Raw genomic sequence first — 27,770 nt, forward strand, 5'->3', positions numbered from 1 at the left:
GAACAAATTAAGTTGCCCGCCACTACTGATCACAGAGACATTCTTAACTCAGCCCATTAAATGGATTTGAAGATATCCTGGGCCAACTATAGTACTTAAAACTGCTAAAATTCACAACTTTCTATTTTTTTTGTACGATTTGATTTAAAACTTTCATCAGTCTACTAATTCTCTATATTTTCTGATTTCCTCTGGAGCAGTGTGTTATCATGGTTGGGTGTCCTTTGGCATATATACAAAGTATTATTCTAAAAGTCAATGCCGATGAGCGCAATTTTATCCGACAAATAAAGTTGAGAAGTGACGACATCATAGTCTTCTCTGCCCACGTGTATTATTCCTTCATAAAGTAATCAGTATTCTCATTTCACTAAAGAAAGAAAAAGAAAGAAAGAAATTGATTAATACATAGGGTCTAGAGAAAGATAAAGAAATTGATAAAGAAATAAATAAATTAATAAATAAACAATTGATTAAATAACTTATTAAATAAATGAAATATAGATAAACAGATAAGTAATAAAGAGAAAGAGAGAGGCATAAAGAGAGTGAATAAATAATAGTCAAAACTCTTCTTCGGAGTATTTAGGAGGAAAAGAATCCAAGATCGAAGAGCCACAAGTTGCTTTCCATAGCCTTACCAGCCTAGGTCACGAGAGGTCAGGTTATTAAAACGCATATCTGGAAACATGGCGGAGCCCACGGAATCTTCGGGAACCTCTACAAAAGATCTCATCAGCGTCGTTGTGAAGACACCTAAAGACAAAGAAACCATAGAGATAAATCCTGATTCTACGATCAAAGAGGTAATTATACATGAGCAAAATGATTGAATATTTACCATGGCAATGGGAAGTTTAAGCTTTTGCTTAATCATGATCATTTGATCCAGCTGCGTTACACAAGTTGCAGTGTATTGATTGGCATTGCAGTGGCTGTGCAGAGTGTGAGCCAAGACTGCGAATGGGAGTGACTGTACGTGTATTTTGATTTGAACGACGCGATGATGATGAGTTGACCAATCTTCTCGCATATTGAAATGTTTTTGGGAATGTGAATTTTTATCCATAATTTTCCACATTCAGAAAAATCTCAGGTAATTGTACAGATAGGCAAATTCATGCAAAAAAATATATTCAAAAAATTGACTTGAAAACACATCAGACAAATTAGTCTGAACCGAGTCAGGAGCAGATTTGGAGAAATTACATTTTTAAATGTTGTAAAACCAAAGATTTAAGAAGAAGACTGACCAAGTATCTGTACTAAAAATCGTACATGTAAAATTGGTCTTACACATTAGACAGCTGAAAATGACGCGCACGGTTGCGTTACGTGTATGAGGTGTTCACTGACGGTGGTGGACGCGCTTGCATTTAGCTCTCTAAAATTTGTAGTTTCTTCAGATTTCTGGACCGATTTTTGTCAATATAATCAGATATAATAAATAAGCTTCCATTATCAATCACTTTCAGTCACTGATTTGCGGATTTCAAGTAAATTTGGAGGATTTTAATGTGTTTTTGTCAAGTCACTGGAACAACGGAATTACCACGGGAATCCAAGATGGCGCCGCCCATGTGACAAACATCGCGCCAAACATCGCGTCATATCAGATCGGCTTCTAGCATGTGAAATCAGATGTTGATGTGGATATTTATCATGATATTGAGTGGAAAGAAGTAGAGAAGTAAACATCCATCCTCCGGCAGCAAAGTAAGGTAGCAATTTTCTTTGTCTTTTCCAATACGTCGTAACTTGCATGATGAAGGGAAAAACTTCATGGTTACCAATCCTGTACACGCTTCTAGCTGTGACAGTTATCATTCACCTGCAAAATGGAGGTAGATCTACAGCTACATATAACTGTAATACTAACACAGATATCAATTCAAGCTTGACACTCATTCAAGCAATACCAAGCATAGGTATCAAGCTAGACTATTGGAGCATTGTTGACAAGGCAACGAGACCAGGCCAACGACCACGGCCATATCGAGTTACGTTAGTGCTATTACTGGTTTTAGGGGGGGATATAGAAAGTAATCCTGGTCCAGTTAAGTTTCCATGCAAGATCTGCAGCAAACCAGTTGCCAAGACCCACAGGGCTCTCCAGTGTGATGATTGTGATCAATGGATTCACATAAAGTGTGGTAACATAGCACCTGAGGAGTATGTTAAACTAGGGAAAAACAGTGCAGCATGGATATGTCACTTGTGCGGCTTTCCTAACTTTTCTACATCATTTGGTAGTGATGACTCGGTTTTAGACATCGACAATTCATTTGCAGTGTTATCTGAAGATGAAAGTAGCTCACAGTCCGACTTAAGCATGTCGTCAGATGAAGACGATAGTGTGACAGATAGAAGTACAACATCAGGTTCTGAACCAAAATCAAAACCTAAACATAGGCGATTAAAGCTTTTGTCCATTAACTGTAGAGGGCTAAAAAGTAAGAAAAAACAAAGAGACTTGTTAGGTGCCATTCAACAGGAAGATCCAGATATCATCTGTGGCTGTGAAAGTCACCTGGAAGGTAGCTACTATACTAGTGAAATCTTCCCAGGAACTATGACATCTACAGGAAAGACAGGGAAAGACATGGGGGAGGAGTGTTTATTGGCTTACGCAAAGACCTGCTTGGCATGGAAGAGGATAGCCTCCAAACAGATTGTGAATCGATCTGGGTGAAGATCTTCTTTGCTGGAAAACAACCACTCTATGTCGGGTCTATGTACAGACCAACAGATCGGGACACAAAGCCTCTGGAAGAACTGGATAAAGCCCTAAAGAAGCTAACCACCAAGAACAGGCTACCTAATATAATTCTAGCAGGCGACTTCAACACACCAGATATCGACTGGAAGACCAACTCGATTAAAAGGAAGCCTCAGTATGGCATGGAACTTAACCAGCTCCTCTTAGACACAGCAAAGGATAACATGCTAACTCAAGTCCAGCACAAACCAACAAGGGAAGGCAACGTTCTTGATTTATGTTTCACCACCCTACCTGACCAGATAAAACAAGTGGACACAGCTCCAGGCATATCTGACCATGATGTGGTAAATGTTGAGATGGACACAGCAGTCAAGTATTGTCGAAAACAGCCAAGGACTGTGTATCACTATAACAAAGGCGACATGAACGGAGTCAGAAAAGAACTAGAAGACTTCAAAGAATCATTTCTTGAATCTGAGCCTATGACAAGGGGTGTTGAAGACAATTGGAGCCAGCTGAAGAATGCAGTTTTCAATGCCATGGACAAATTCATACCCAAAAAGAAGCTATCTTCCTGGCAGCATGTACCTTGGATAAACAGTACCATCAAGAGAATGATCAGAAAGAAGAAGAGGGCATGGAATAAAGCTAAGAAATCAGAGCTTGAGAAAGACTGGGATAAATTCAGAGAAATCAGGAAAGCAATAAAAGCCAAGATGAGGAAATCCCATGAAGAATATGTGAAGGGTATTCTAGAGAACTCACTGAAAGAGAAACCAAAGAAATTTTGGTCTTACATCAGCAGCCTCAAGAAAGACGCCAATGGTATACCAACTTTGAAAACAGATCACGGACCAGCGACAGACAGCAAGATGAAGGCAACAGCACTGAACCAGCAGTATCAGTCAGTATTCACAAAGGAAGATACTAACCACGTCCCAACCAAGGGCACCAGTCAACATCCATCTATGCCATGCATCGAGTTTAATACTGATGGAATCAAAAAGCTGTTGGAGAACCTAAACCCAGGGAAAGCTCCGGGACCAGACCAGGTACCAATACGCATTCTGAGAGAAGCTGCACAACAGATAGCTCCCGTTCTTCAGGTCATCTTTACTCAATCCTATGTAACTGGAACCTTGCCTCAAGATGGGCTCACAGCAAACATTGTAGCCATCTACAAAAAGGGTAATAGAAGCCTCCCAGTGAATTACCGCCCAGTGTCCTTGACGTGTGTAACAACTAAACTGATGGAACATATTATCTTCCACTCAATCATGGATCACCTGGAATTGCACACTCTACTCCAACATTATCAACATGGATTTCGGAAACAACATTCCACCGAGTCGCAGCTTGCTATAACAGTCGAAGAAATAGCGAGGGCTCTGGACCATCACCACCAGATTGACATGCTGATACTCGACTTCTCCAAAGCTTTCGACACGGTACCACATCAGCGCTTACTGGGGAAAATAGATCATTACGGCATCCGAGACAACACCAAGAACTGGATAAAGACCTGGCTGACTGCACGGACACAACGAGTAGTTGTTGATGGAGCAGCATCGGAAACCATAGATGTTGAATCAGGGGTGCCGCAGGGGACAGTTTTAGGGCCACTGATGTTCCTACTTTACATCAATGATATTGGAGAGGACATTAGCTCAACCATTAAGCTCTTTGCCGATGATTGCCTCCTGTTCAGAAAGATCGACAAAGATGAGGATGCCCAGGATCTACAGAAAGACCTTCAAAAGCTGCACAAATGGGCTGAAAAGTGGCAGATGCTATTCAATGCAAAGAAGTGCTACAGCATGAGAATTCATCGCAAGCAGAAACCCATCATCCTTAACTACACCATGGGAGATGAGGTGCTCGCCGCTGTTTCCAGCCAGTCTTACTTGGGGATGGAGATCCATGAAAAACTTAGCTGGAAACATCACATCAAGGCAGTCGCAGCCAAAGCCAACAGAACACTTGGATTCATTCGAAGAAACCTCAGCCTATGCTCATCTGCCATCAAGAAACAGGCATACACAACACTAGTCAGATCACAACTAGAATATGGGGCAGCTATATGGGATCCATATCGGCAAAACCTGATAGATAGCCTTGAGAAAGTTCAGAGGAGGGGGATACGCTTCATCACAGGGAATCACAGCCGAGAAGACAGCGTCACGGCTATGCGATTGAACATCGGACTCCCAACTCTACAAGAGCGACGACTGGAATCACGTCTAGCCATGATGTACAAGATCCTCCACCACCAGATAGCCATCCCTCTTCCAGATTACATCTCACAGAAAGACAGAGCTACAAGGAGTCAACATCACCTTCGTTTCACCAGACTTGGTACATCCTCCGATTCTTACAAATACAGCTTCTTTCCTCGCACCATGAAAGACTGGGATGAGCTTCCTACAAATATCATTGAACTGCCCACATTGAAGCAGTTCAAGGAAGCCATCAGCTGCGAATAGTCACAGCATCATCATTATTTTTTATGATTTTTATGATTTTTATCATTTTACTTGCACCATAAACATGTATATATTTCGGCACAAATTTACACTTTTTGCCCAAACATCGCTAGATCGGCTGCTGGCAAAATGAAAATAACTACGATCGAGAACATCGTCGGTTTCTTAACTTTTCAGTGAGATAATTCTGAATTCTAATTGAGACTATATAATAAATTAAATCGACAAAGAAACCTCGGTAGAACTCTTATAATTGTACAAAAGCTTGTTTATTTCTTCATTTGACATTTTGTTTTCGACCATTTTTTCGTGCGCGAGTCAATGCAAACTATGTATTACCAAACTTTCAACACGCAAGGAACGGGGAACACTCGCGGACCTCGTATCAAATTCGTTACAAAAAAAAAATTCAAGGGTGATTTTGAAGCAGTGAAGAATATTGGCGCTGCAATGCGCAGAAATATACTTGAAAGAAACTTTAAAAATCATACCTGAATTTTCAGAAAATCGTATCTGTATTAGTGTACTTAGATGTGACTTGTTTATAACTCAGATTTTATGAAGATTTGTCGGGAAAAAATGTCAATTTTTTCCGTTTGGTGGTCATTTCTAGGCTAATATTTTAAAAGTTACTTCAGTAATGGTCCTGATGTTTTCTTTTATCATACTCGCATGTTATTTCTACATAGATTAAACATAGGATGGCTAAGGGTAAGACCGGATAACACTATAAAAAAGATATATCCTTCCAACCTCCCATATCCAAGTTTTGGGCTGATTATTGCCGACCCACCGCAGCAAGGCCATTCAGATTTTCGTACGCGACCGAAGCGCCCTCTAGTGCCCCATGAATGTGCCTAGTACAGATTCTGGCCAGATTAGTAAAAAAAATCCAGAACATTTTATTTCAAAGTAAAGAAAGACTAAAATGAAATGACTAAAAAAGGTAAAAAAGTATAGACTCTAGTAAACATGATCAAAATAACTTCTTGATGCAGAATAATTAGTCCAAGGTCAACATTGAAGCTCATTTGGTCAAAATTTTAGGCGTTTTTTCAGGACAATCCTTCATTTAATCGTGTGTACATACGTACAGCGGCTGAGAAGTGGAGGTATCACGATATTACGGTATCCACCTCATGTACAAGATCCAAAACAACACAGTAGCCATCAATGCACACCATTACACACAGCGCTCAAAATACACGGGGGCGGTGGGCGATTCGCCCCCGTGAGCTACATAATCGCCCCCGTCAGGTTGCTCACGGGGGCGATTGCAAAATTAAAAATCAGCCCCGTGGAATTGTAAAATAAAGATTATCTTTTCTGTTATAACCAATGCTCAAATTAATTTTTTGTCCACGGGGGATCCTCCCCCCCCCCCCCCAAAAAAAAAGAGCCCCCGTGAGCCTTCTCACGGGGGCTCTTTTAGTACTGACGGGGGCTCTTTTTTATACAAATATCCATTGAATTGGTACCTATGATACTCCTGAATTGTTTGCTATTTCGTTATTATCATTTTAATCAGCGTTTTCCCTCTTACAAATTTACAAGCTACATAGCTGTTACTCACTTTCATCCCCTGATGACATTATCTCGATTTTTTCCCGTTCTGCACATTATTTCCTCCTCATTATTCGGAGCAACCTTTACATTCTTTCTTTACTGAGCCGCATAGCGGCGAGGCGATTTTGTGTGTGTGCTATTTTGGACAGGCGCGGATCCACGGGCCGATTCTACCGGCCCCCCCCTAGCCTCCCAAACCGGTAAAAAAAAAATAGGATAGTAACGTAAATTTTACCTTAAGAAATAAAATAAAAACGCCCTCCTGACCTGCCAGTGACACAAATGCGGCATGAAAATATTTGTGCTTTTCTGACCGTAATTAAATGCCTAAAACCCCTGAATCCCCCCCCCCCCCCCACACCAATTTACGCTCGCTACCCTCTACCTGATCGTAAATACTTTAGCCCCCCACTTTGATAAACGTTCCGCGGGGCCTGTGCATATAATATATACGCATACAACACTGATCTTTATGATGTCTTCAACGTGACATATCTTCTTCTCCCCTTGCAAACGAGGAAGAAAACAAGGTCATTAAAAGGGATTAAGTGACAAATAATGATTGTGATTCAATTTGATGCGAATATTTGTTTGAATAAGCACTGCTATTCACCCAAATCTTCTTTTTAAAAACAACTTTTACAAATCGCAGCCATGCTTACTGAGTTGAGACGTTCCTTTCAATGTAAAATACTCATTAAAGAATACACTTCTCCTAATCTGAAAGTGATCTTACAACACAGTGGCAGATTTGCATGGCTGTGATTTGTAAAAGTCGTTTTTACAAAGAAGATTCTGGTGAAAAGCATTGCTTATTCAAAAAAATCCTTGCATCAATTTGAATCACAATGATTATTTGTCGCATGATCCTTTTATTAAATAACCTTGTTTTCTTTTTTGTTTGCAGGTGGAATAGAAGCTATGTCACGTTAAGAAATCATAAAGATCAGTTGTATTATGCGTATATACATATGATACCAGAACAAATGTTGATTATCAGAATGTCATTTTGGAATACCTCTATACAAATACCACATTGTCTTTAGCCCGTACCAGTATTAGTATGATCCAATTATAAAGCTATTATTCTTTATTCAGTTCATTATAATGCTTTTCCTCAAAAATAGTTTTGCTATTTTTTTTAGGGTTGAGACGCTAAGAAATGGTTTCAAATGTACATTACACAAACCCTGAACCATTGCAAAATGATGGTGGTTCTCTCTCTCTCTCTCTCTCTCTCTCTCTTTATTTTAATCATGCATTATCAACTACATATAAAGCAGCAACCAAAAACTTAGGGTTATCTGAGATAGGTAAAAGTAAGAGTCAGAAAGAAAGTCATGCTAAAACGGCGCTTCACTCCCCCCCCCCCCCCTGAAAAAAATAAAATAAGCCAAGATTAGAAAAAGGAAGGTATTGTCCTGAAAAAACACCTAAAATTCGACCAAATGAGCTTCAATGTTGACCTTGGACTAGTTATTCTGCATCAAGAAGGTATTTGTTATCATTGTTAGTATCCTTTTTAATCTTATTTAGAATGTTCTGGAAGTTTTCAATAATCTGGCCAGAATCTGTAAAATTACCAAATCTCAATTTATAGCAAATTAAAGTGTGAATTATAAGAAAGAAAGATGTGATTGGGAGGGGGGGGGGGTGTCTCATGGTCTTGTCTCTGGACACTTAATTGTCTTTAAAATATAAACAACATGAAAGACTTCTCTTTAGTCTGTGGATTTGAACAGAAAAATATTTATCAAATTATAGCAATAACCAGCATGATATTGTCCAACATACTGTAACTCTTATAAGATTTATGAAACGGTGCTTGTAAACTTATTCAAAAAGCTGTTTTAAACTGTCAGGAAACCTGAAGTCAGTGTCAATCAATGCAATGATTAAAATAATCAGAATCAATTTCAAATCGTTGAGGTCATTTTTATAAAACAATCATTGCACCTTATTGTACTGTTGCTTATTTGTATATCCTTCTCTTTTGTTTTCAGCTTAAAGATGAAATCTCCAAGAAGTTCAGTACCACAGTTGAGCAATTATGCCTCATCTTTGCGGGGAAGATTCTCAAAGATAATGATACCCTAAAGCAAAACAGTAAGTATTCTGACTTTCAATGTGTTTCAAGATTTCCAAGATTCCAAATAGTATGTACCGTATTTGCCGGCGTAAAGACCGCAGTATTTTTGGAAGAGAAAATATCAAAAAGTCGGGGTGCGGCCTTTACGGCAAAAGAGTATAAAAAAAAAAATCAATCAAGTCAAAACCAGCACGAATTTGCTCATATGGGACTACGAACGGTACAATAACTATACCACTATGGTACAGGACATTTCAACACATCTTACCCACAATTTTATCTTGCATTGTTGACATGAATACGAAAATAAATTGCTAAACCAACATTTGCCAATAGATCTTGATCTAAGTTTGTGCCAATGCATTGCAAAAGTAAAGGAAGGGACCATTTAACGGACCTGCCGCGAAGCATCCATCCAAAGTCGCCATTTGTTTTCCATTTCATGCAGTTTCGCATTACACCGTACATTGTGGTAGGGGTATATATCGGACACCAAATCTGCCCGCGATCACTTTTTGAGCTAAACTTCGGGTAAATTATAAGAATATTGATGAATTTGGTATTAGTTTGTAAAAAAAAAATAGTGTTTTACAAGAAAATTACGATTATTTTGTTTTGTCCGTTGGTTTTTTTTTCCTTTTTTATTTAAATTTTTTTTTTAATTTTTTTTTTTTCCTCTTTGAAATGTCAAAGTTGGGGTGCATCCTATGCGGCGGTGCGGCCTTATTGCCGGCAAATACGGTACTCCACAGAAGCCTTTTAAAAAAAATAGAAAGTAGAAAGCATCTTTCATTCTTTTCATTCTGGAATAAGTTGCATTTGAGTTTGTAAGTTTAGGGTGTATATGTAGGCAAGCCCAGGTTATATGATCTTTTCTGTCTCATGCGTTACATGAATGAAGGAAAATAGACATAAACATTGCAGATGACGTTTTCTGTATCTTTGGGTCTTATTCAAGCTCTTGTAAGGCCATAAACTGGATAGAATAATATGGTAGACATCTGTATTTGCACTAAAAATTGTGATGATATGGGTAAATATAGTGTAAAACGTTTTGTATCTGCTCGCAAGCATTTGTGTAGACAAGCTTTTTCTGTACACTTAATGATAGGGTTGAAGTCTGGTGAAGATGTCTTTCCTTGATTATTTTGTGTGAGATCTAGGTTATTTGCATCACTTTTCTTGTATTAATCCTTTATAAAGATAGCACTGTATTGTGTCATTTGTACTGATTTTGGATGGCTTGTATTTAGTCTTTAATAATTGATACATTTGAAATTGTATTTAATTCTCATTTAATCCCAGATATCAAAGATAACATGGTTGTGCATCTGGTCATCAGGTCGAAAAAGGTAAACCAAAATTAATGTTTGACATAATTCAGATTTAGATGAATATAAGGTAGAATTATTACATTGATATTGCTTTACCATGTAGTTTAGATATTTACATAACAAATTTCAGATTTATATCACCAATATTTGGATGTTAATTGATTGTATCATAGGGGATCTCAACAATGCTATGTAAACTACAACTCATGGTTTATGTTGTGGAAACTGTAATTCTTGCCATTCGTTAACATTGTTTAGCCAACAGGTACATGTACATGTATCTGTATAAACTGAGTGTACAGATGAGCTTCAATATGTACCCCTAGTGCCGTACTGCTTGATGGTACTATAAATATTAAAAACTTTTCGTCTGTCGGATATAAATGAATGATATGTATTAAATTTGGTGAGTAAAAAGAAGCTACATGTAGCCAAGCTTTTTGGTCTGTATATAATTATTCTTGAGATCACTGGCATACCAAAAAGTTTGTATGAACAACTATACATTTTGCAGTTCTGTACTGTAATGAATCCTAATGGTTTTCTCTTAAAATTGGGGCACAATTGTTGCAAACTGGTGAGGCTGCAATGCCCTAAAAATGTCTATGTATGGGAAAACAGTAGTGATTTTCCATTAGCTGTCTACATACAGTACCTACATGTATTGGCTCATGTATGTAAAAAAAAAGGGGTCGAATCTTAGATGCAACACATGGGGAAAGTTCATCCTACAGCTATTCTTATCGTCTTCCTAATCTATGTTACAAGCCATGTTTTAGATACATGTACATGTATGTACAGAATCAATGCAAAATCTGTAACATTGTTGCCACAGGTAGAAATTGGTGTGATTAATGAGAGTAAGTGGATCCAGGCTCTGATTGTTGTACAGTAGGGACCTGGTTTATGAACTAAATTGACTTGGGCCTAACTCCAAGACATTTCATAAAAATATGTGTTTTATATGTTAGATGTAGTTTGACACATGAATGAAAGTATCCAATCCAATCCAATCCAGGTATTTATGAAGAGCCATGACTAGTTGCCTAATCAAAGGCGCTGATGAGACTGAAAAACTACAAAAAATATCTGTTCATGATTCTAACTGGGATTTTCTCCTTAACCCCCCTCTTTCCATACTCCCACACACTCTCCAGGATCAAGCAGGTACAAGCACAGCCACCACCAGCAGTCCTGCTTCACCCGCCAACCCAGGATCCTCGTCATCGACCACCGCCCCATCGGCGAACCCGACCACAGCTGCTCCCGGTGGGAACCCGTTCCTTGGGGGGCTGGGTGGGTTAGGTGGGATGGGGGGCCTAGGGGGACTCGGTAGCATGGGACTGGATTCAGCTAACTTTGCCGAGATGCAGCAACAGATGCAAAGACAGGTAAGCAGAGGCTTCAGCATGTAGTGGAGTATTAAGTTACCAGTTTACAGTTTAAATGATGTTGTAGCATTATACATGTAGCTAGGCTGGGACATTGTGCTAAACCTCTCATCTTAATAAACATGCTTGAACATTCTTTTTAGTATTTAGAAATCATATTTCACAAAACAAGCAATAATTGTTTATTCCAAACTTCATATGTTGATTATTATACTGGATTCACGCTGAAAGATGCAATTCATGGATATATATAATAACTTAAAAACACATACAAGTACAATCCTGAGAAATCGAATAAAAGTTGTTACGTTTAGTGGATCAAATAGCAGATTCAGGGATGTGTGGATGGAGTAAAGAAGAAAAAGTCTATCTGTACAGTATTATGGGGCAGAGATATCAGTTTATAGACTGACCAGGTTAGTAGCAGGATACATGTAAGCTTTAACTTATTTCAAGGTCCTTGGGACCAACCAAAAGGTTTCATGGAGGGCTGAGTTGTAGTAGTACATATGTACTGTATTGTGTGTAGTATATATGCCACACTGACCATCTCAGAGAGAGAGAGAGAAAGAGAGAGAGAGAGAGAGAGACAGAGAGAGAGAGAGAGAGAGAGAGAGAGAGAGAGAGAGAACAACACATGGACATTCACACAGAAGAAAATAAAAACTGAACTGTGATTCAAATTGTACTTACATGTCAGACTATGATTTTCTAATCCCACTTTCACCAACATTTTTTGTAAAACGGAGCGTATGGCATATTATTTAGGATCCCCCCCCCCCACAAACAAAAGTCATCGGCCAAATCACACTTATGAGTGACATTTTGTTGATACTCTATTATAGGTGAGATAAACACACACATGCACACATAAATTGAGGTTCTGTCAATTTTTCAAAGTCTTGCTTCGCTCTGTGTGTGCATAGCCCTATCAATAATCATTTCAATACAGATCATATGCATGAGAAAAGGAATCATGGCTTCTTCTCCTTCTGTTCTGGGGAGTGTTTCACAAAGACTAAGATCGACTTTAAGTTGGACTTAACTATAGCAGTCCATTCATGCTGTTGTTTGCTCTTACCATTTACTGGCACTGGTCTCTCAAGTGACATACAATTCTCGTGGTCATACATCTACAGAATTTATGTTTTTTGATAATTCATTTTTGAAGGAAAAAATGTTATATAAAAATCATAATTGAGAGGCCAATAGTGATAGCAACCAGTGGCGTAAATGGCCTGCCATAGTTAAGTCCAACTTAAATTTGATCTTAGCCTTTGTGAAACACCCCCCCCCCCCTTTAATCCAAGCTAGAACATCACCTTTGAACATTGCTCTTGTTTCTTTCTATCTTCTAGTTGATGAGTAACCCAGACATGATGAGACAGGTCTTAGATAATCCCATGGTACAGAACATGATGCAGAACCCGGATATATTCAGGAACCTTGTGCTTGGCAACCCTCAGATGCAACAAATCATGGAGGTATTAACACAAGTTGGCATAGCTTCTATGATGAGAGTATTTTTAACAAAATTATTTTGCATTTGTTCTGGTATCTGTAAATATTGTCATTTTAGGCAAATTATTCATGGGATAGGAGAACTTCATTTTTCAGGAAAAAGATTTATGATATCAGTCCTGTGACAGGCTGCCAATTAATCTTTCCTGAAAAATTACAATGACATGATAACTCTCATACTCTTTGTAAATATTATTACTATTATGTTATGTAATTCTTTATCTTTTTATTTAGTGTAAAATACCAAAGCTTTGTATTTAATGATAGAACAAAATTTAGCCTGGATGTAGAATAGTTTTTAGCTTTTAGTTTTTAGTATGTATTCAATAGTTTTAGTATTTATTCATTACATTTTCATATTTATTTATTACAGCTTCTATGATGAGAGTTGTTGTGATACTCTGTGATAGTGGTACCAGACACGATTGGCATTTAATGCTATTTTCTGGTCCCAATTATCCTTTCCATGTTAAACATTCACATTTGATTGTTATTTTGATGTACTTTTTGTTTGATAATAAACTTCAAACTTCGACTATCGAAACCTATCTCACAATGTCAGTCTTGATTCTCCCTCCCACAGAGGAATCCTGAGGTATCGCACATGCTGAACAACCCTGAGGTGCTCCGTCAGACCATGGAGCTTGCTCGTAATCCGGCTATGATGCAGGAGATGATGAGAACTCAAGACAGAGCACTTAGCAATCTAGAGGTGAGCACAAGATGATGCTGATGATGATGATAATATTTCACAGCATTTGTATGGCGCCATATATCTGTTTGAAAAACATTCAAAGGCACAAGCTCCTCCAATAAAGTTAGCATTTAAATGCCTGAAGGAAGATGTGAGTTTTGAGTGAAGCTTTGAGGTGGTCCAGGTTGTCAATTTCACAAATAAATGGTGGGAGGGATTCCACAGACGAGGAGCAATGGAGGAAAATGCCCGGTCTCCATATCCCTTGAGATGAGTAATGGGCATCTGGAGAGTAAGGCCAGATGAGCAAAGTCCAGGGCAAAGATGACACCACTCAATTAAAGATAACACATATCCTGGAGTCTGACCATGAGTTGGAATAGTGTAGTCGGTGAAGTGTCTGCCGTTCAAACCAGGGATCATGGGTTCGAATCCATCCCATAATAACAACCCCCTCACCAGATAATAATAATGAAACGTTTTTGGTATGCGCATAACACATAGGCATAATTGCATGTCTCTGTTACCTTTCAATAATGTTAGTGTATTAACAGTAGTATGCTCAGGGGTGTGTTTCACAAAAACTAAGATCAAATTTAAGTTGGACTTAACTATGACATGCCATTCATGCCACTGGTTGCTCTCACTATTGGTCTCTCAATTATGATCTTTAGATAGTATTTTTTCCTTCAATAATGAACTACCGGTATCGAAAAAAATGTAAATTCTGTAGATTTGTGAACAAAATTTATATGTCCCTTCAGAGACCAATTCCAGTAAACTGCAAGAGCAAACGGTCGCATGAACGGTCTGCCATAGTTGAGTCCAACTTAAAGTCTATCTTAGTCTTTGTGAAACACTCCCTAGGGATCTAGGGTTCAAATCCATCCTAGAATAACAACCCCTCACCTAATAATAATAATTAAACGTTTTTGTAAAGCGCATAGCACATAGGCATTATTGCATGTCTCTATGTGATTAACAGAACAGAATACAGGAGTGGAAATGGTGCAATGGGTTCATAATTGTGAGATTTGACAAAGTGCTAACCATTTATTTAGCACTCTAATAGAACCAGGGGGTGGGGTGTTTCACAAAGATTCTAAGTTGAACTTATCTCTAAGTTGGACTTAATAATTATGGAAAGCCGTTAGCATCTTTGAAAATATTTTGTAAAAGTTATTTTGAAAGGCATAAAATGTTGATTCAAATCATTCATATTTTCTATCATCAAGGAGTTTCATGTTCTTGATGTGGAATTTATAAAAAAGTCTGAAATACTTGAATTTCTGCTTTTGAATATATTTCATTTTAAGGCTCCAATGGCTGTCCATAATTTTTAAGTCCAACTTAGTGTTAAGTTCTACTTAGGATCTTTGTGAAACACCCCCCAGGGGTCTTGATTCTCCTGGGGCTAATTTGGGGTTTTAGGGGGTTATAAATGAGTCTGAAATGAGATATTTATGATCTGAATGTATGTACATTGGCAGTATAGGAGGTAACAGCACTGACAAAGAGTTGCATTTCGTGGGTAACAGCAGTGGGTAACAGCAGGGTATTGTATCCGTCATGAAAAAACAAATTAATTGGATCTTTGCATGTTGTGATTGTGATGAAATGCATTTTAACAATGGTCTCATGTAAATGAATTTTCATCAGCTGTAACATCTGATGTCACGACAGGGTGCTACAAGAATTTTTTTCACCACTTGCCCTGTCGGGCAAGTGGGTTTTCAATTTACTTGCCCAAACAATATTTCCACTTGCCCAAAACTTTAAAGCGAAAAAGGACTCGAGGTTAAAGCATTTATTATCTCGTAATGATAAGTTAGTGTTTTAGATAGCAAATTAATGCACATACATGTACAGTGTAACTGTACTGAATAATAACCTAATATGTCAAAGAAAATGGTCAACAAAGGATGGTTGAAGGTTTAAAAAACGCATTTTATTGATTCTCCATAAATAATCAGATTCACATGAATCTCGGCAAGGTAGAATGGTTCAAGCAGGTTTAAGTTTTTAATATTCAGTCATGTAAAAAAGCATAATGACCCTGTTGTAAAAAATATGATACAAACATGTCATTAATGGTAGCCACATGTACCATGGTGCAACATCACATGTGTGTCTGTGCAAGCCGCTGTCATTTGGAAACGTAGGCTAATTTTCAGCTGTTAATAATTTGGGTCAACTCTTCCATCAAGAAACGTCATGTAAATAATGGGTAATCAACTATTTTAAATAAAGTACGGACATTTTTATTTCATCATTCACTGCTATAAATATCATGCCAAAATTTGTAAATTCTTACTAAATAATAATATTGAAGATATTTTACGATAAATCTCGGATAAGTATGCGAAAACTAGACTAAACAACGTCGCTAAAACCATGAAAACAAAACAACAACGGCTTATATTCTGGGGGTCTCGATACTATTATCAAAATGACTCGCTCGGTCGGATCTTGAGACCGCAGTAATAAATTGAAAACGAGACAAAAACATTCATCTGATTTATATGAGCAGCGAGTTTTAAATAATATGTTCACAATCATTAACAGTCATTATGAATAAATATCAAACATTTGACTTTTTGTACTTACTAGAAAATCCCTGTTGTTTATTCCATTCCGATTCGCACGTGTTCATTTCCCTAGAATAATGACGTCATATTTGGCGTGATTCAACCAATCGGCAATCAGAGAATAGCAAAGGCCTGTCGGTGCGGCCTGCAGAGCTAGAGAGAGAGAGCGCGAATAAGCTCGCAGCTGGTACGATCGCGCTAGCTGTCTCTAGCTAGCTCACGGCCGGCCGTGCGTGGAGGCGGAGCGGCATTCATGGCTTGAAGTGTCACTGTTGCATGCGCGCTGAGCTAGCTGAGCTGGCTAGCTGTCTGTGAAGTTTTTTCGAAATCGGAACGATCGCTTTTTTGCTTCTGGATTTTGACGACGGGTAAGAAGTTGACGGGTGAATGGTAGAGTTCTTGGACACTAGGAAATTACTGTAAAAGTATCACTTGCCCGAATCGGGCAAGTGATAATTTGATTTACTTGCCCGACGGCTCAATTTGGTTGCCCCGGGACGTCGGGCAAGCGGGTTTGTCGCGCCCTGCACGATATGTGTACAGTAGTACTAGATTCATAGGTACTGTTCATGGCGCATGAAATCACACGCACAATGTGCATACTATATTAATACATTGCAAATTAGCACATATCTACTGTCTTTCGCATTGGTGTATGACGATGTCATTATTAATGGTTTGACTTTGATATTGGCGCAAATTCATCACTTCAAAATCGTTTGTGTGTGCAGTTACCGTACTGTGCAGATGACCATCAGTATATCAGCAGTAAAAGGTTTTTTGAAGATGACAGATATAAACCAAATGTATTCTGCCTATATTGGAGTTTCTGGTTAAACTTGGTTACGTGGAGAGGACTATTTTCTATCAGGGCTGCGCCAGTCATGGATAGTAGTCGTAGCCACGTTGACTTGGGGACCATAGTTCCAACCTTCCCTCTCTAAGCAGTATATATTTGTAACATGGGGTAATCTCAGACGGGGTCATTGTGCAAAATAGGTAAAGAACCACTGTAGGTAAGGGCATTGGAAACAAGAAATATTCTCTCCTGAACATTATTTTAAACTATGCGCAATATGCAATTTATCAATGTCACGTAAATTCAAATCGTTGCTGACATTATTTTTAAGGTATGAATGTGTTAGCAAAGAAAAATATACTAAGCTGGAAGAATTACTGAATATACTTCAATTTTATGTTTCACTGTTATGTTTCACTCAATCATTGAGTAATTAATATAAATATGTATTGAAATATGGAAATAAAAACCACGCTCGAGGATAAGAGAAAAAAAATTAAAGAACCACTGGCTTGACAAAAGGTGATATATCTTGTATTGTTTGTAAATCTCACAACATTCTCACTTTGCTTGTTTCCCCTGCAGAGTATACCAGGTGGTTATAATGCGCTACGGAGGTTGTATACCGACATTCAAGAACCCATGCTGAATGCTGCCCAAGAACAACTAGGAGGAAACCCCTTTGCAGCTCTGGCAAACAGTAAGGTTATCTTATACAAATATTATTTTGTTTGGATTAACTGTAAGCCCTAGGGTATATAAGAGTGTAGCTGCAATTGTTTGAAGCCCTCTGCGCACACAAAATAAATACTGATAATAATAATAATAAACAAGTAAATAAATGAATAAATAAATGAATTAGAAAATGAATAAAGTAAATAAATGAAAAAATTTAAGAACAAAATAAATTAAATGAGAAATACAAATTTAAAAATAAAACGTGGATATATAAATGAAAATAGGTAAATGAATAAATGGAGAGATGGAAAAAGGGAATTGGGAAAACAAATAAACCAAGCTTGAGTTTCCCATGCACCTTGGAATATTGTTATTGATTTCCTCTTACTGCCTGCATATGTTTTATTTTATGCAGGTTTCATCTTTTACAATACAAATCCTTCCCTGTGCTTATTTTACTTTAGCTAACTCATCAAGCCAACAGGGTGTGGAGAACACGGATCCCCTGCCCAACCCCTGGGCTCCTCCTGCTTCACAAAGGACCTCAGCGTCGACCACCACTTCAAACACTACTTCAACCAGCAGTACATCCAGTACCACGTTGCCTGGTCTCTCTGGCATTCAACCAGGTGAGTTTCAACATAGCCTCCCAGGGGGGTGATTCTTACTTTTACTTTACTTTATCAGCCATTGTCAATCCACTGCAGGATGAAGGCCTCAGCATGATGTTTCCAAATGCTTCTGTTCAGCGCCTGTTGGTGCCAATTTGTCTGCCCCAGAACTGTTGCAGCTCGTCTCGCCATCTTTTTCTTTGACGTCCCCTGTTTCGTTTTCCCTCATATGGTGTCCAGTGAGTGATTGCTGAGCTCCAGCGATTGTCATTACTACGGCTGATGTGGCCCGCCCAATTCCATCTCCTTCTTTTCACTGTTTCAAGGATGTCCTGGACTTTTGTCTGTTCCCTGATCCATTTGTTCGTTTTTCTGTCTTTGTATGTGATGCTTAGAATACTTCTTTCCATGTTGTGTTGCGAGGCTGCTAGCTTTCTTTCCATTTTTGAAGTTAGCGTCCATGTTTCTGCAGCGTATGAGATTGCTGGGATGATGCACTGGTTATATACTTTCTTTTTCAGGCATAATGGAAGTTTGCCTTTCATGATGGTGCTGTATCTGCCAAAGGCTCGCCATCCAGCTTTGATTCTTCTTCTTATTTCGTTGTCTTGATTTTTGTCTTGATTTTTGTCTTGGAGGGAGAAACGTTGCCCTAAGTAGATATACTCCTCTACTTGCTCCATTTTGGTACCGTTCACTTGGATTTGTTTTGGGTCTTTGGCTGATCCTGCCATGACTTTAGTCTTGTTCATGTTCATTTTGAGGCCTGTTAGTTGGCTTGCATCGTCCAGTTCTTGCAGCATTGTTTCGAGGTCGTTTAAGTGATTCACAAAGATCCTAAGTTGAACTTATCTCTAAGTTGGACTTGAAGCTAACATTCTAAGACAATCCCAAATATTGAGATAATTACATCAATAGAAATTTTTTAATCCCCAGAATAACACTAAATGGTGTCTAACCGACAAAACAAGTTCAGAATGGTAAATTTATGCAAGTAAATTCCACCAAAATCTTGAAGTCTGAAACACGTAATTGCTCGTAGAGTCAGGCCACTATTCGTGACGTCTCAAACGGTGATCATTGGCTTAGTGAGAGTGAATGGCAGTGATATGCCTACGTAAATGCTATCCTGTCAGAGCTTACCTTTTTTGTTGTTAAAGATAAACTTGAGTTCTGGTAAAAAAAGAAAATGAATTCTCACAGAATCTAACGAAACTTACAATGAATGTTCAAGATTACAAATAAATGTCATGTGCCAAACAATTTTGGAAGAAAATGTATACTGGCTGAGTAATGAGCATAGAAAGATAAGGAAATCAGGGTAGTACTAGCCCCGACACTATGTGTGTTGTCCCATATACAGAGCTGCCAAGTCTCCCGGATCCTGCGGGAGACTCCCGGATTTTGACCCAATATCCCGTTTTCCCGACCCCATGCAAAAATCTCCCGGATTTCCAGATTTTAAGTTGTATTATTTTCATAAACGACTGTTTCACAAGACTAGCATGTTGAGTTCGTACGTACGTATACAAACACACGGCAATTCTGTAATATGAATTTTCCTGTTATCCAGTCGTCGAATATAAATTTACCGTGATATCGTACTTTATTTAACAGCGTAATAAATGAGAGTTACGCCGAACGACTGGCGGGCTAATCTAACAAACCATTGGGAACATGTGATAATGTGAGTGGTGTTTGTGTGATAGCAATTCGCCTGCTTGCTCTGCCGGGCGGCTTCCTCGCCGGCCCCCGTAGCGTCCCGGTACGTTGGTGCCGGTTTCCGATCGGTCGCGTCAGAGCAGCCAGAAGTTGCACTGATACAACAAGCAGACTTTGTCTGCTGCGATCGGCCCAAAAAACTGCACATTTCAACATCAGTTTTTGGATTGATTTGGGGACTTTTGCGATGTGATTTTTAAGTGGATTATCATTTGATACCAACATGGCAGTGTTACTGCAGAGTGGATTTTGAAGCCGACTTTTTTTTTCTGATCTCCTTTGCCGTTGGGAACGCATCGATATAACTTGCATCTTCCGAAGGCGTAAGTCAACTTTGTCCAAAACAAGGCTGTATTTTGCTCTCTGTTTGAGTATTAAAATATCATCCAGGACAATGTCGAAGTCGAAATATTATCAGAAATATAAAGATGACTACCACTTGGAATGGCCTTGTGTTGGGAAATCTACGAAAGGCGAATACTACGCATTTTGTACAGTTTGCGGCGCAGATATCTCCATCAAGAGTGGGGGAAGAAATGATGTATTTCGCCACATCACATATGACAAACACAAGCTTTTCAGGGGAACCAGAGATCCTGAACAAAAACTTGAGAATAGACAAGAAATGGTCTGCAATTTCAAAGATGGAGGATGGCAATGGCTCAAAGAAATACACACTTCTGAGCAAAGTGATGAAATCTTTGCTTGTGATACCACATTCCAATGCTTCATGTGAAAGAGTTTTTAGCATTGTTAGGAAGAACAAAACTGATTTCAGGGGATCAATGAATTTGAAAACACTTCAAGCACTCCTAACAGAGAAAATTGCCAACACAGATGTCCCATGCTACCAAAGGGAGTATAGCAAGGACCTCCTTAGCAAACTCAAGCAAGCAACCTACCAGTCACTTCAAGGAAAACCCTCAAGCACACCCCAGTCCTTGCCTTCCACAAGTACATCCCCCATTTCACAATAGAGGTAACAGGAGTTCATAGTCTGAAATATGATGTGAAGTTCATATGTTATCAATTGTATGCAAATAAAATGTGCCATATCAAAGCCTTCCATTTTGAGAAATCATTGAAAAAATGTGTTCTAAAAGGGTTTCAAAGAGGCTTAAAACCAAGAGCTTTTGGGGGCCTGCCCCCTGCCCCCCCCCCCCCACCAGGGGCACTAAAAGGCCATTCTTGGTTCCCGCCAACAATGAAGTCGTTCGATGCTGCTCTCTCAGAAATCTCCCTGATTACCCAAATCAAATGTTGGCAGCTCTGCATATACATCTTTCTGTGTAAGTGATTGTTACTTTACCAAGACTCTGCCAAATTTATGATGATTTTGATGACTCCAGAACCTTGCATTACACACCATTACTTACATGCTATATGATCAACTTTTCTGATCCATTCCACACCTTTTCTTTCACAATGCAATCGCATTACCAGAACTCAAGTTTATCTTTAATGAGTATATGTGATGGACTTTCTGTTTTCATTTGAATAAAGAATAACGGAGCAACACTTTCCAGTCGCTGATTTTTTTTTATATCCTCATATATTCTCTTTTTTGGTAGAGTTTTAAGACGATTTTACTGCTTGAGTTTACTGAATAGGCGGGTGCACATATACATTATCTTGTCATCAGATAAGGTACAGGAGCAGTTTTGTAAAAACGAATAGGCCTAGTACTATACCATATATCTTGTGTGATTTCTTACAGGTGCTAACATTTACAACAGTCCTGGTCTGCAGAGTCTGATGCAGCAGATCCAGAGCAACCCTAGCCTGATGCAGAACATGATGCAGGCTCCCTACATGCAGTCTATGATGAGAAATATGGCAGATAACCCAGATATGGCAGCCCAGGTAAATTATTTTAAGGTTTAGAGATTAAAGGTACTATGTCCCACTTGCAGGCCCCAAAAATTAAAAGGTTAAATTCCAACGGCATTTGAAAGACAATAATTATTTAGATCTTCCCTAATAAAGAAAGGGCTTGAAAATGTCTGTTTTGGGGAAAATAATGACCATTAGTTGTTGAATCGATTTAAGTAATAGTCTGATTTTCAGATCCTTGTACCGAATGGTCGTACGTTTTATGCTGCACAAACATTCAATCAGTTTAATTTTGGCCATACAAGTAGTGGGTTGTTGGTGTACACAAATGTCAATGTACCTGATACAGCTCATTTTATGTATGTTATTACCAAAGAAAAAAAGATGTCAGTCAGTCACTCAATAGTGTCTGACAGTAAAGTCCAGCAAAGTTTCTGTCGCACAAATTCTGCACTTTTCAAATGTCGATGTGCCTTTGGGGAGAGAGAGCACCACGCAAGGTAGAGTGATTCCACATAAGTTTCTACCATGATGCAGGGTCAATCCAAAAGTCCTTTAACGCCTGTCTGTACTAGTTTGGCCAGGGGGATTAGACCTCCATGCAAGGTCACTGACAGGTTGTTATCGCATCAAATCAGCTCTCAATTAACATAAGAAAAAGAGGATCATGGGGGACCAACAGGTACCGATTAGGCATGGTTTGCTATATAGAAGGCGCAAGTAGTGCAGTGGGGCTTTAAAGTTGATGTGTCCTTGGGAAGCGAGAGCACCACGCAAGGCGGAGCGATTCCAAATCAGTTTCTCCCATGATGCGGGGTCGATCCCAAAGCCCTTAAAGGATGCCTTTAGAATGTCCCAAGACCACTTCTCCCTCAAGATCTTACTCCCACTTGCAGCTCCCCATAGGGTGGTGAAGTGTGACGTCATAAAAAATCTATATTTAGAATTTCTCAATTTTTTTCTTCATTTTCCGAAAAAGCATCAAAAATAATGTCCAAATGTCAAAAACCAATTGAATATGTTAAGTATTGGCTGAGATATAACCATCTGAATAAATAATTTTCCTATAGGAACTCAGTGTTATATGCTCTGGTTCATAACCATTACGAGCCAGAGCAAAAAACACTGAGTTCCAATAGGGAATATATTTATTCAGATGGTTTTCGACGTTTGGACATTATTTTTGATGCTTTTTTTGGAAAATGAAGAAAAAAATTAAGAAATTCTAAAATAGATTTTTATGATGTCACAGCTTCGGTATTCCATGGAAAATGCACTTTGGTTTCTGGGCAACCTGTCCCACCCGGCAACGTTGGGACTTGCAGAGATAATATGTCTTCACCTAGCAACCCAGCAGACAAATAGATTAGAGATTCAAACCATCTCTTTGCTATTTTCCAATTCTCTTAGGTGATGAGGAATAACCCACTGTTTGCTGGTAACCCACAGCTTCAGGAACAGATGACTACGATGATGCCATCCTTCCTTCAGCAAGTAAGTTCAAAACATTACCTGGATTTACTTCTCTAGTAATGAAACTAAATTTTCATAAAACTTGTCGAACCCATCATTACAACTTTTTATGCATACTTAAATGTATGTTAATTTGATTTTTTTTTGTATTCATTTTTATTTCTTTGCTTGATTGTATATATGTAAATTTCAGTATTATTTATCATTTTACCTTGCAAATTAAGCCTAGACTAAGTCTTCTAAAACAATGCATATTAAAAAAACAGTTAAAGTATTCTCCAATTTATTAATTTCTATAAACAGATGCAGAATCCCGATGTGCAGCAAGCTATGACGAACCCTAGGGCTATGCAAGCCATCATGCAGATACAACAAGGCATGCAACAACTAGCTACAGAGGCACCAGGGCTACTACCTGGGTACGTGTTATAGTAAAGAGATAATAATAATAATAATACTCAGTTTTTATATATCGCTTATTACAATCACTTAGCGCTTCCAGACTTTGGAGATTATAATAATAATAATAATAGTCTAATAGTCCACTTTAAATTTTATTAAACCGAAACGGAAATTCTTTTTGCCCAATTGATCGTGAGCCCGGCAGCCACTGAGCAGCGCCAGATCGACGTTACTCTATCCCTTATTGTTGAACGCCAAACAAGGTAGCAACAACTTCCATCTTTTAATGTCTTTTGGTATGACCCCGGCTTTAGCTTTGCTACCATTACGGCGCTCTAGTATTTCAAAGAATTAATTCCTGCCAGGTACCCATTTACATCACCTGGGTTGAGTGTGGCAAATGCAGATCAATGTCTTGCCAAAGGACATTAGTGCCACGGCGGATCTCGAACCACGGACCTTGTGATCGACAGTCCGGCGACTTAACCACTCTACCACAGCACCTCTACATATACTTTCTATCCAAATTTCAAATGATACGAGATGTTTGAAGTGCACTCATCTCCATAGATGTCTATTCATTTGCAATGTAAATAATAGGTTGGGTTCTTAAAAAGGCGACCAATTTTGTGAACTGTTTTACAATTATTATGTTATTGTTGAAGAATATTAAAGAAAGAAATATCCACTGATACGGACTGCCCTCATATTCAAAACTACTACAAGATGTGGTTGACATGTGGTTTGGAGCAAACTTTTATGCCACATGTTTTTGTAGTCCCATATACATATTTCTTTGTACACTGCATGTGACTTTTGGCAAGACTGAGTCAATTTCTTATTATTTGAAAGATGGGCACATGTATAAATCCTATGAGTCTGCTTCTTGTATGCATCAAATGGAATTTCAAAAATTGCTAAAGGAAGAATTCACACCTTTGGACCTGCAGTCTATACACATTCCTTGTTTTATTTCACTTTTGAATGCATGTCTGATGGATCTGCTTCATTTTGTATCCAATACTCCATATGAGTACTTCTCAATCCTTGCTCTCCTACCTCATTATTCACTTGTTAAAGTCATTTCATTTCTTTCTATGGCAGCATGACTGGGGCTGGTCCTGCTTCAACCACAACGACGGGCTCTACCACAGCCCCCGCAACGGGCACAGCAACCACCGCCCCATCTACCGCATCCACCACGGTACCCTCAACAACTGCAGGGACGACCACCACCACCACGCCCGGTGCACCTCCCAATCTGACCGGTCTACCGCCGGTTGCCGAGCCTCAGTTTAATGCGATCATGAGCCAGATGTTACAAGCCCTGGGGACAGGTGGACAGCACGGTTTGGGGATGGGCGGACAGCGAGGTTTTGGGATGGGTGGACAGCAAGCTTCTACTCCGGTAGGACTTGACATCTTATCTACCTTATCATACTATCTGCTGTTTGATTTTTGTTTTGACACAGAGCCCTCAGTGATTGAAGTCTTTGAACTGGAGGGGTATACTTGTTTGAAAACTGTAGATACATCAATGAATAACTAACTAACTAATTAACTAACTTACTAGATGATAGATAGATAGATAAATAAAATTAGTACAAATTAAAAGCATGAAAATACATTCAATTAAAAAGAGGAACATTGTACATTTCAACACATCATACAATACTTATATAAAAAGGGTAAAGAGAGATACAGAAACAAAACAAATTATTAATTTTGAGGCCTGTTCTTTCTGTTTTGTACAGTCTCCAGAGGATCGGTTTGAGCCTCAGCTCCAGCTGCTAGCCACGATGGGGTTCGTCGATCGCGAGGCCAACATTCGAGCGCTGACGGCCACAGGGGGCGACGTCAACGCAGCTATCGACAGACTAATTCAAAGTTGACAACCTTGACCCTATCACTCCTGTTCAAACATGATCTTCGCAGTGACAGTTTGGAGGTACTGGCGTAATGATTAAAATGTCGATCCCATACCTAGTGTCTGTGTGTCCAATTTGCATCAGGTTATCAAACATATAAAGCAGATCCCAACAACCTATGGTAAGACATTTGTATATTATAAATAGATTGATAAGAAATAAGTTAATAGTAACGTTGAGAAAATAACTGATTCATTCAAGACCCCACTGTAATTTATGTTGTGATTAACAAATTATTGATATTGTTTATACATGTATATCATCCTCATATCATGAGAGTAATATAAATAAATGGCCATAGTTGTATTAGACAAGTTAACGTGATTGGTATTGTAATTATATGACGTGTAAAATCTGTTTCTGCAAACCATTGCCTTAAAAACACTTTGCTACTTGCATTTCGTTTTATATTTCATCCTCAGAGGAAAGAGTAGGTTTTATTTACCGGTACCGGTAGGTGGATGGAAAGTAATTATTCTATTGCTGTAGCTTAGATATAGAAAATGCACCCAAGTAAAGTTTAAACTAAACACAAAATATAGTCGGGCTAAAATCCTGTGGCATGTAGAGGCCCAGTTTTGTCCAATACATGGTATTTCCTATAGGTAGTAGATATTTATGTGGTGATGGTTTATTGTGTATAATTTATGTTATGGCAGCTATATTTAATACCTCCTGGTTGTGTGGCTGCTAGTTTATCAATGATAGTTCACCGCTAGTCAGCAGCTCATAATTTCCCAGTAGGTCTACACATATATGGATCCTGGTAATTATCCTTTAAAAATTATAGTATTTCTTGTATTTGTCCAGAAACGTACGATTCTAAAAAAAAATTGTGAATCTGTAAACTTTTTTATTTTCACCATTCCTTTCCATTTGCCTTTTATCAGAAAAAAAAAAATCATAATTATGTACATGGCAAGTTTCTTTTCCCCCCAACTTATATCTTGTTTGTTCATTTTTTATATATACGGTAGAGGAATCCTTATTAACTCTATTGATACATGCATATAGAGTGGTATATACTAAATCGTAATAAAGGAATGTGGTATGCCATTATCAACCAGTACAACATTGTATGATTAGCAGTCCAAGTGAATCAAAGGATGGATGAATACTGTCACAATCAGCGAATTAATCATCACAAAGAAGTCAAGGAAAAGAATAGAAAAGCTAATCACTGTTAATTGGTATTCCCTTTTATATTTTAATATGAAGAATCTTTTTCTAAAAGTGCATGATACTTAAATTCAATATTTAAATCTGAAAGGTTGTAACCTTTGAGGACAATTCACTTTACACCAGTGCTGAATATGGCCAGTAAAAACTGGCTGTTAATTGCTTTTACACTGTATGGGAACGACTAGTCGACTTTTATTACAGTTATGTGCTTATTATTCTGGTACTGGTTTCTAACATCTTTGTTTCAGTAGGCATCATATGTTTGTTATATTTTGACATTCATCTTGTTTTGAATCTGTGAATTTTCCGTAGTAACCAGAACTCGGAAAGAAAAATATCAGGTAGTTGCTTTATTTATGAATATTTTACATGCTTAGAAAAAAAATAATCATCTGTTAAGATATTAACAGACAATATTTACATTTTCACTCTATTTAGAAGAGTTTTTTAATAAATATAAAACAATTGACAGTTTTAATTAGTATGTGGCATGTAGTTTTGGGATTTAAGTCCTCCTTGTTCAGATAACTCATAAAGAAATCTATCACAAATCATAATGTTTGAGACACAGAAAAGGCAGTGGATTTAACTTTTTGTATCGGTATTGATTGGTCAAATATTGTAAAGGCATCGCATCGGTTTCTGCTATTGTATTTGGTTCTGACACGATTCTTTTAGCCATGCACATTCTATTTTTACCAACCAACTTTCCTTGCATCATGCACATTGTATCAAGTTGTATTCGCATATTTAT

General features: G+C 38.3%; 1 protein-coding gene across 1 annotated transcript; it reads left to right on the top strand.

Annotated features, from left to right (window-relative positions):
* Nucleotides 1–689: 689 nt before the first annotated feature.
* LOC115918411 (ubiquilin-1-like) lies at nucleotides 690–27,770 on the top strand. Its single transcript, XM_030977418.1, has 13 exons — nucleotides 690–806; nucleotides 8,775–8,877; nucleotides 10,166–10,212; nucleotides 11,352–11,585; nucleotides 12,944–13,069; nucleotides 13,690–13,818; nucleotides 17,773–17,887; nucleotides 18,330–18,494; nucleotides 21,916–22,061; nucleotides 23,442–23,525; nucleotides 23,808–23,923; nucleotides 25,011–25,314; nucleotides 25,661–27,770. The coding sequence occupies exons 1-13, from the start codon at nucleotides 690–692 to the stop codon at nucleotides 25,796–25,798; spliced, it is 1,824 nt and encodes a 607-aa protein (XP_030833278.1). The 3' UTR covers nucleotides 25,799–27,770.

The sequence above is a fragment of the Strongylocentrotus purpuratus genome, unplaced genomic scaffold, assembly GCF_000002235.5.
Source record: "Strongylocentrotus purpuratus isolate Spur 01 unplaced genomic scaffold, Spur_5.0 spur5_scaffold_9, whole genome shotgun sequence".
Lineage (NCBI taxonomy): Eukaryota > Metazoa > Echinodermata > Echinoidea > Camarodonta > Strongylocentrotidae > Strongylocentrotus > Strongylocentrotus purpuratus.

What these genes read in the sequence shown, in the direction of transcription:
- LOC115918411 (XM_030977418.1), top strand. Translation starts at nt 690, where the DNA reads ATGGCGGAGCCCACGGAATCTTCGGGAACCTCTACAAAAGATCTCATC. An exon ending in GAGCACTTAGCAATCTAGAG is followed by an intron (nt 13,819 to 17,772) that starts GTGAGCACAAGA and finishes TTTCCCCTGCAG; the next exon opens with AGTATACCAGGTGGTTATAA. An exon ending in TCTCTCTGGCATTCAACCAG is followed by an intron (nt 18,495 to 21,915) that starts GTGAGTTTCAAC and finishes GATTTCTTACAG; the next exon opens with GTGCTAACATTTACAACAGT.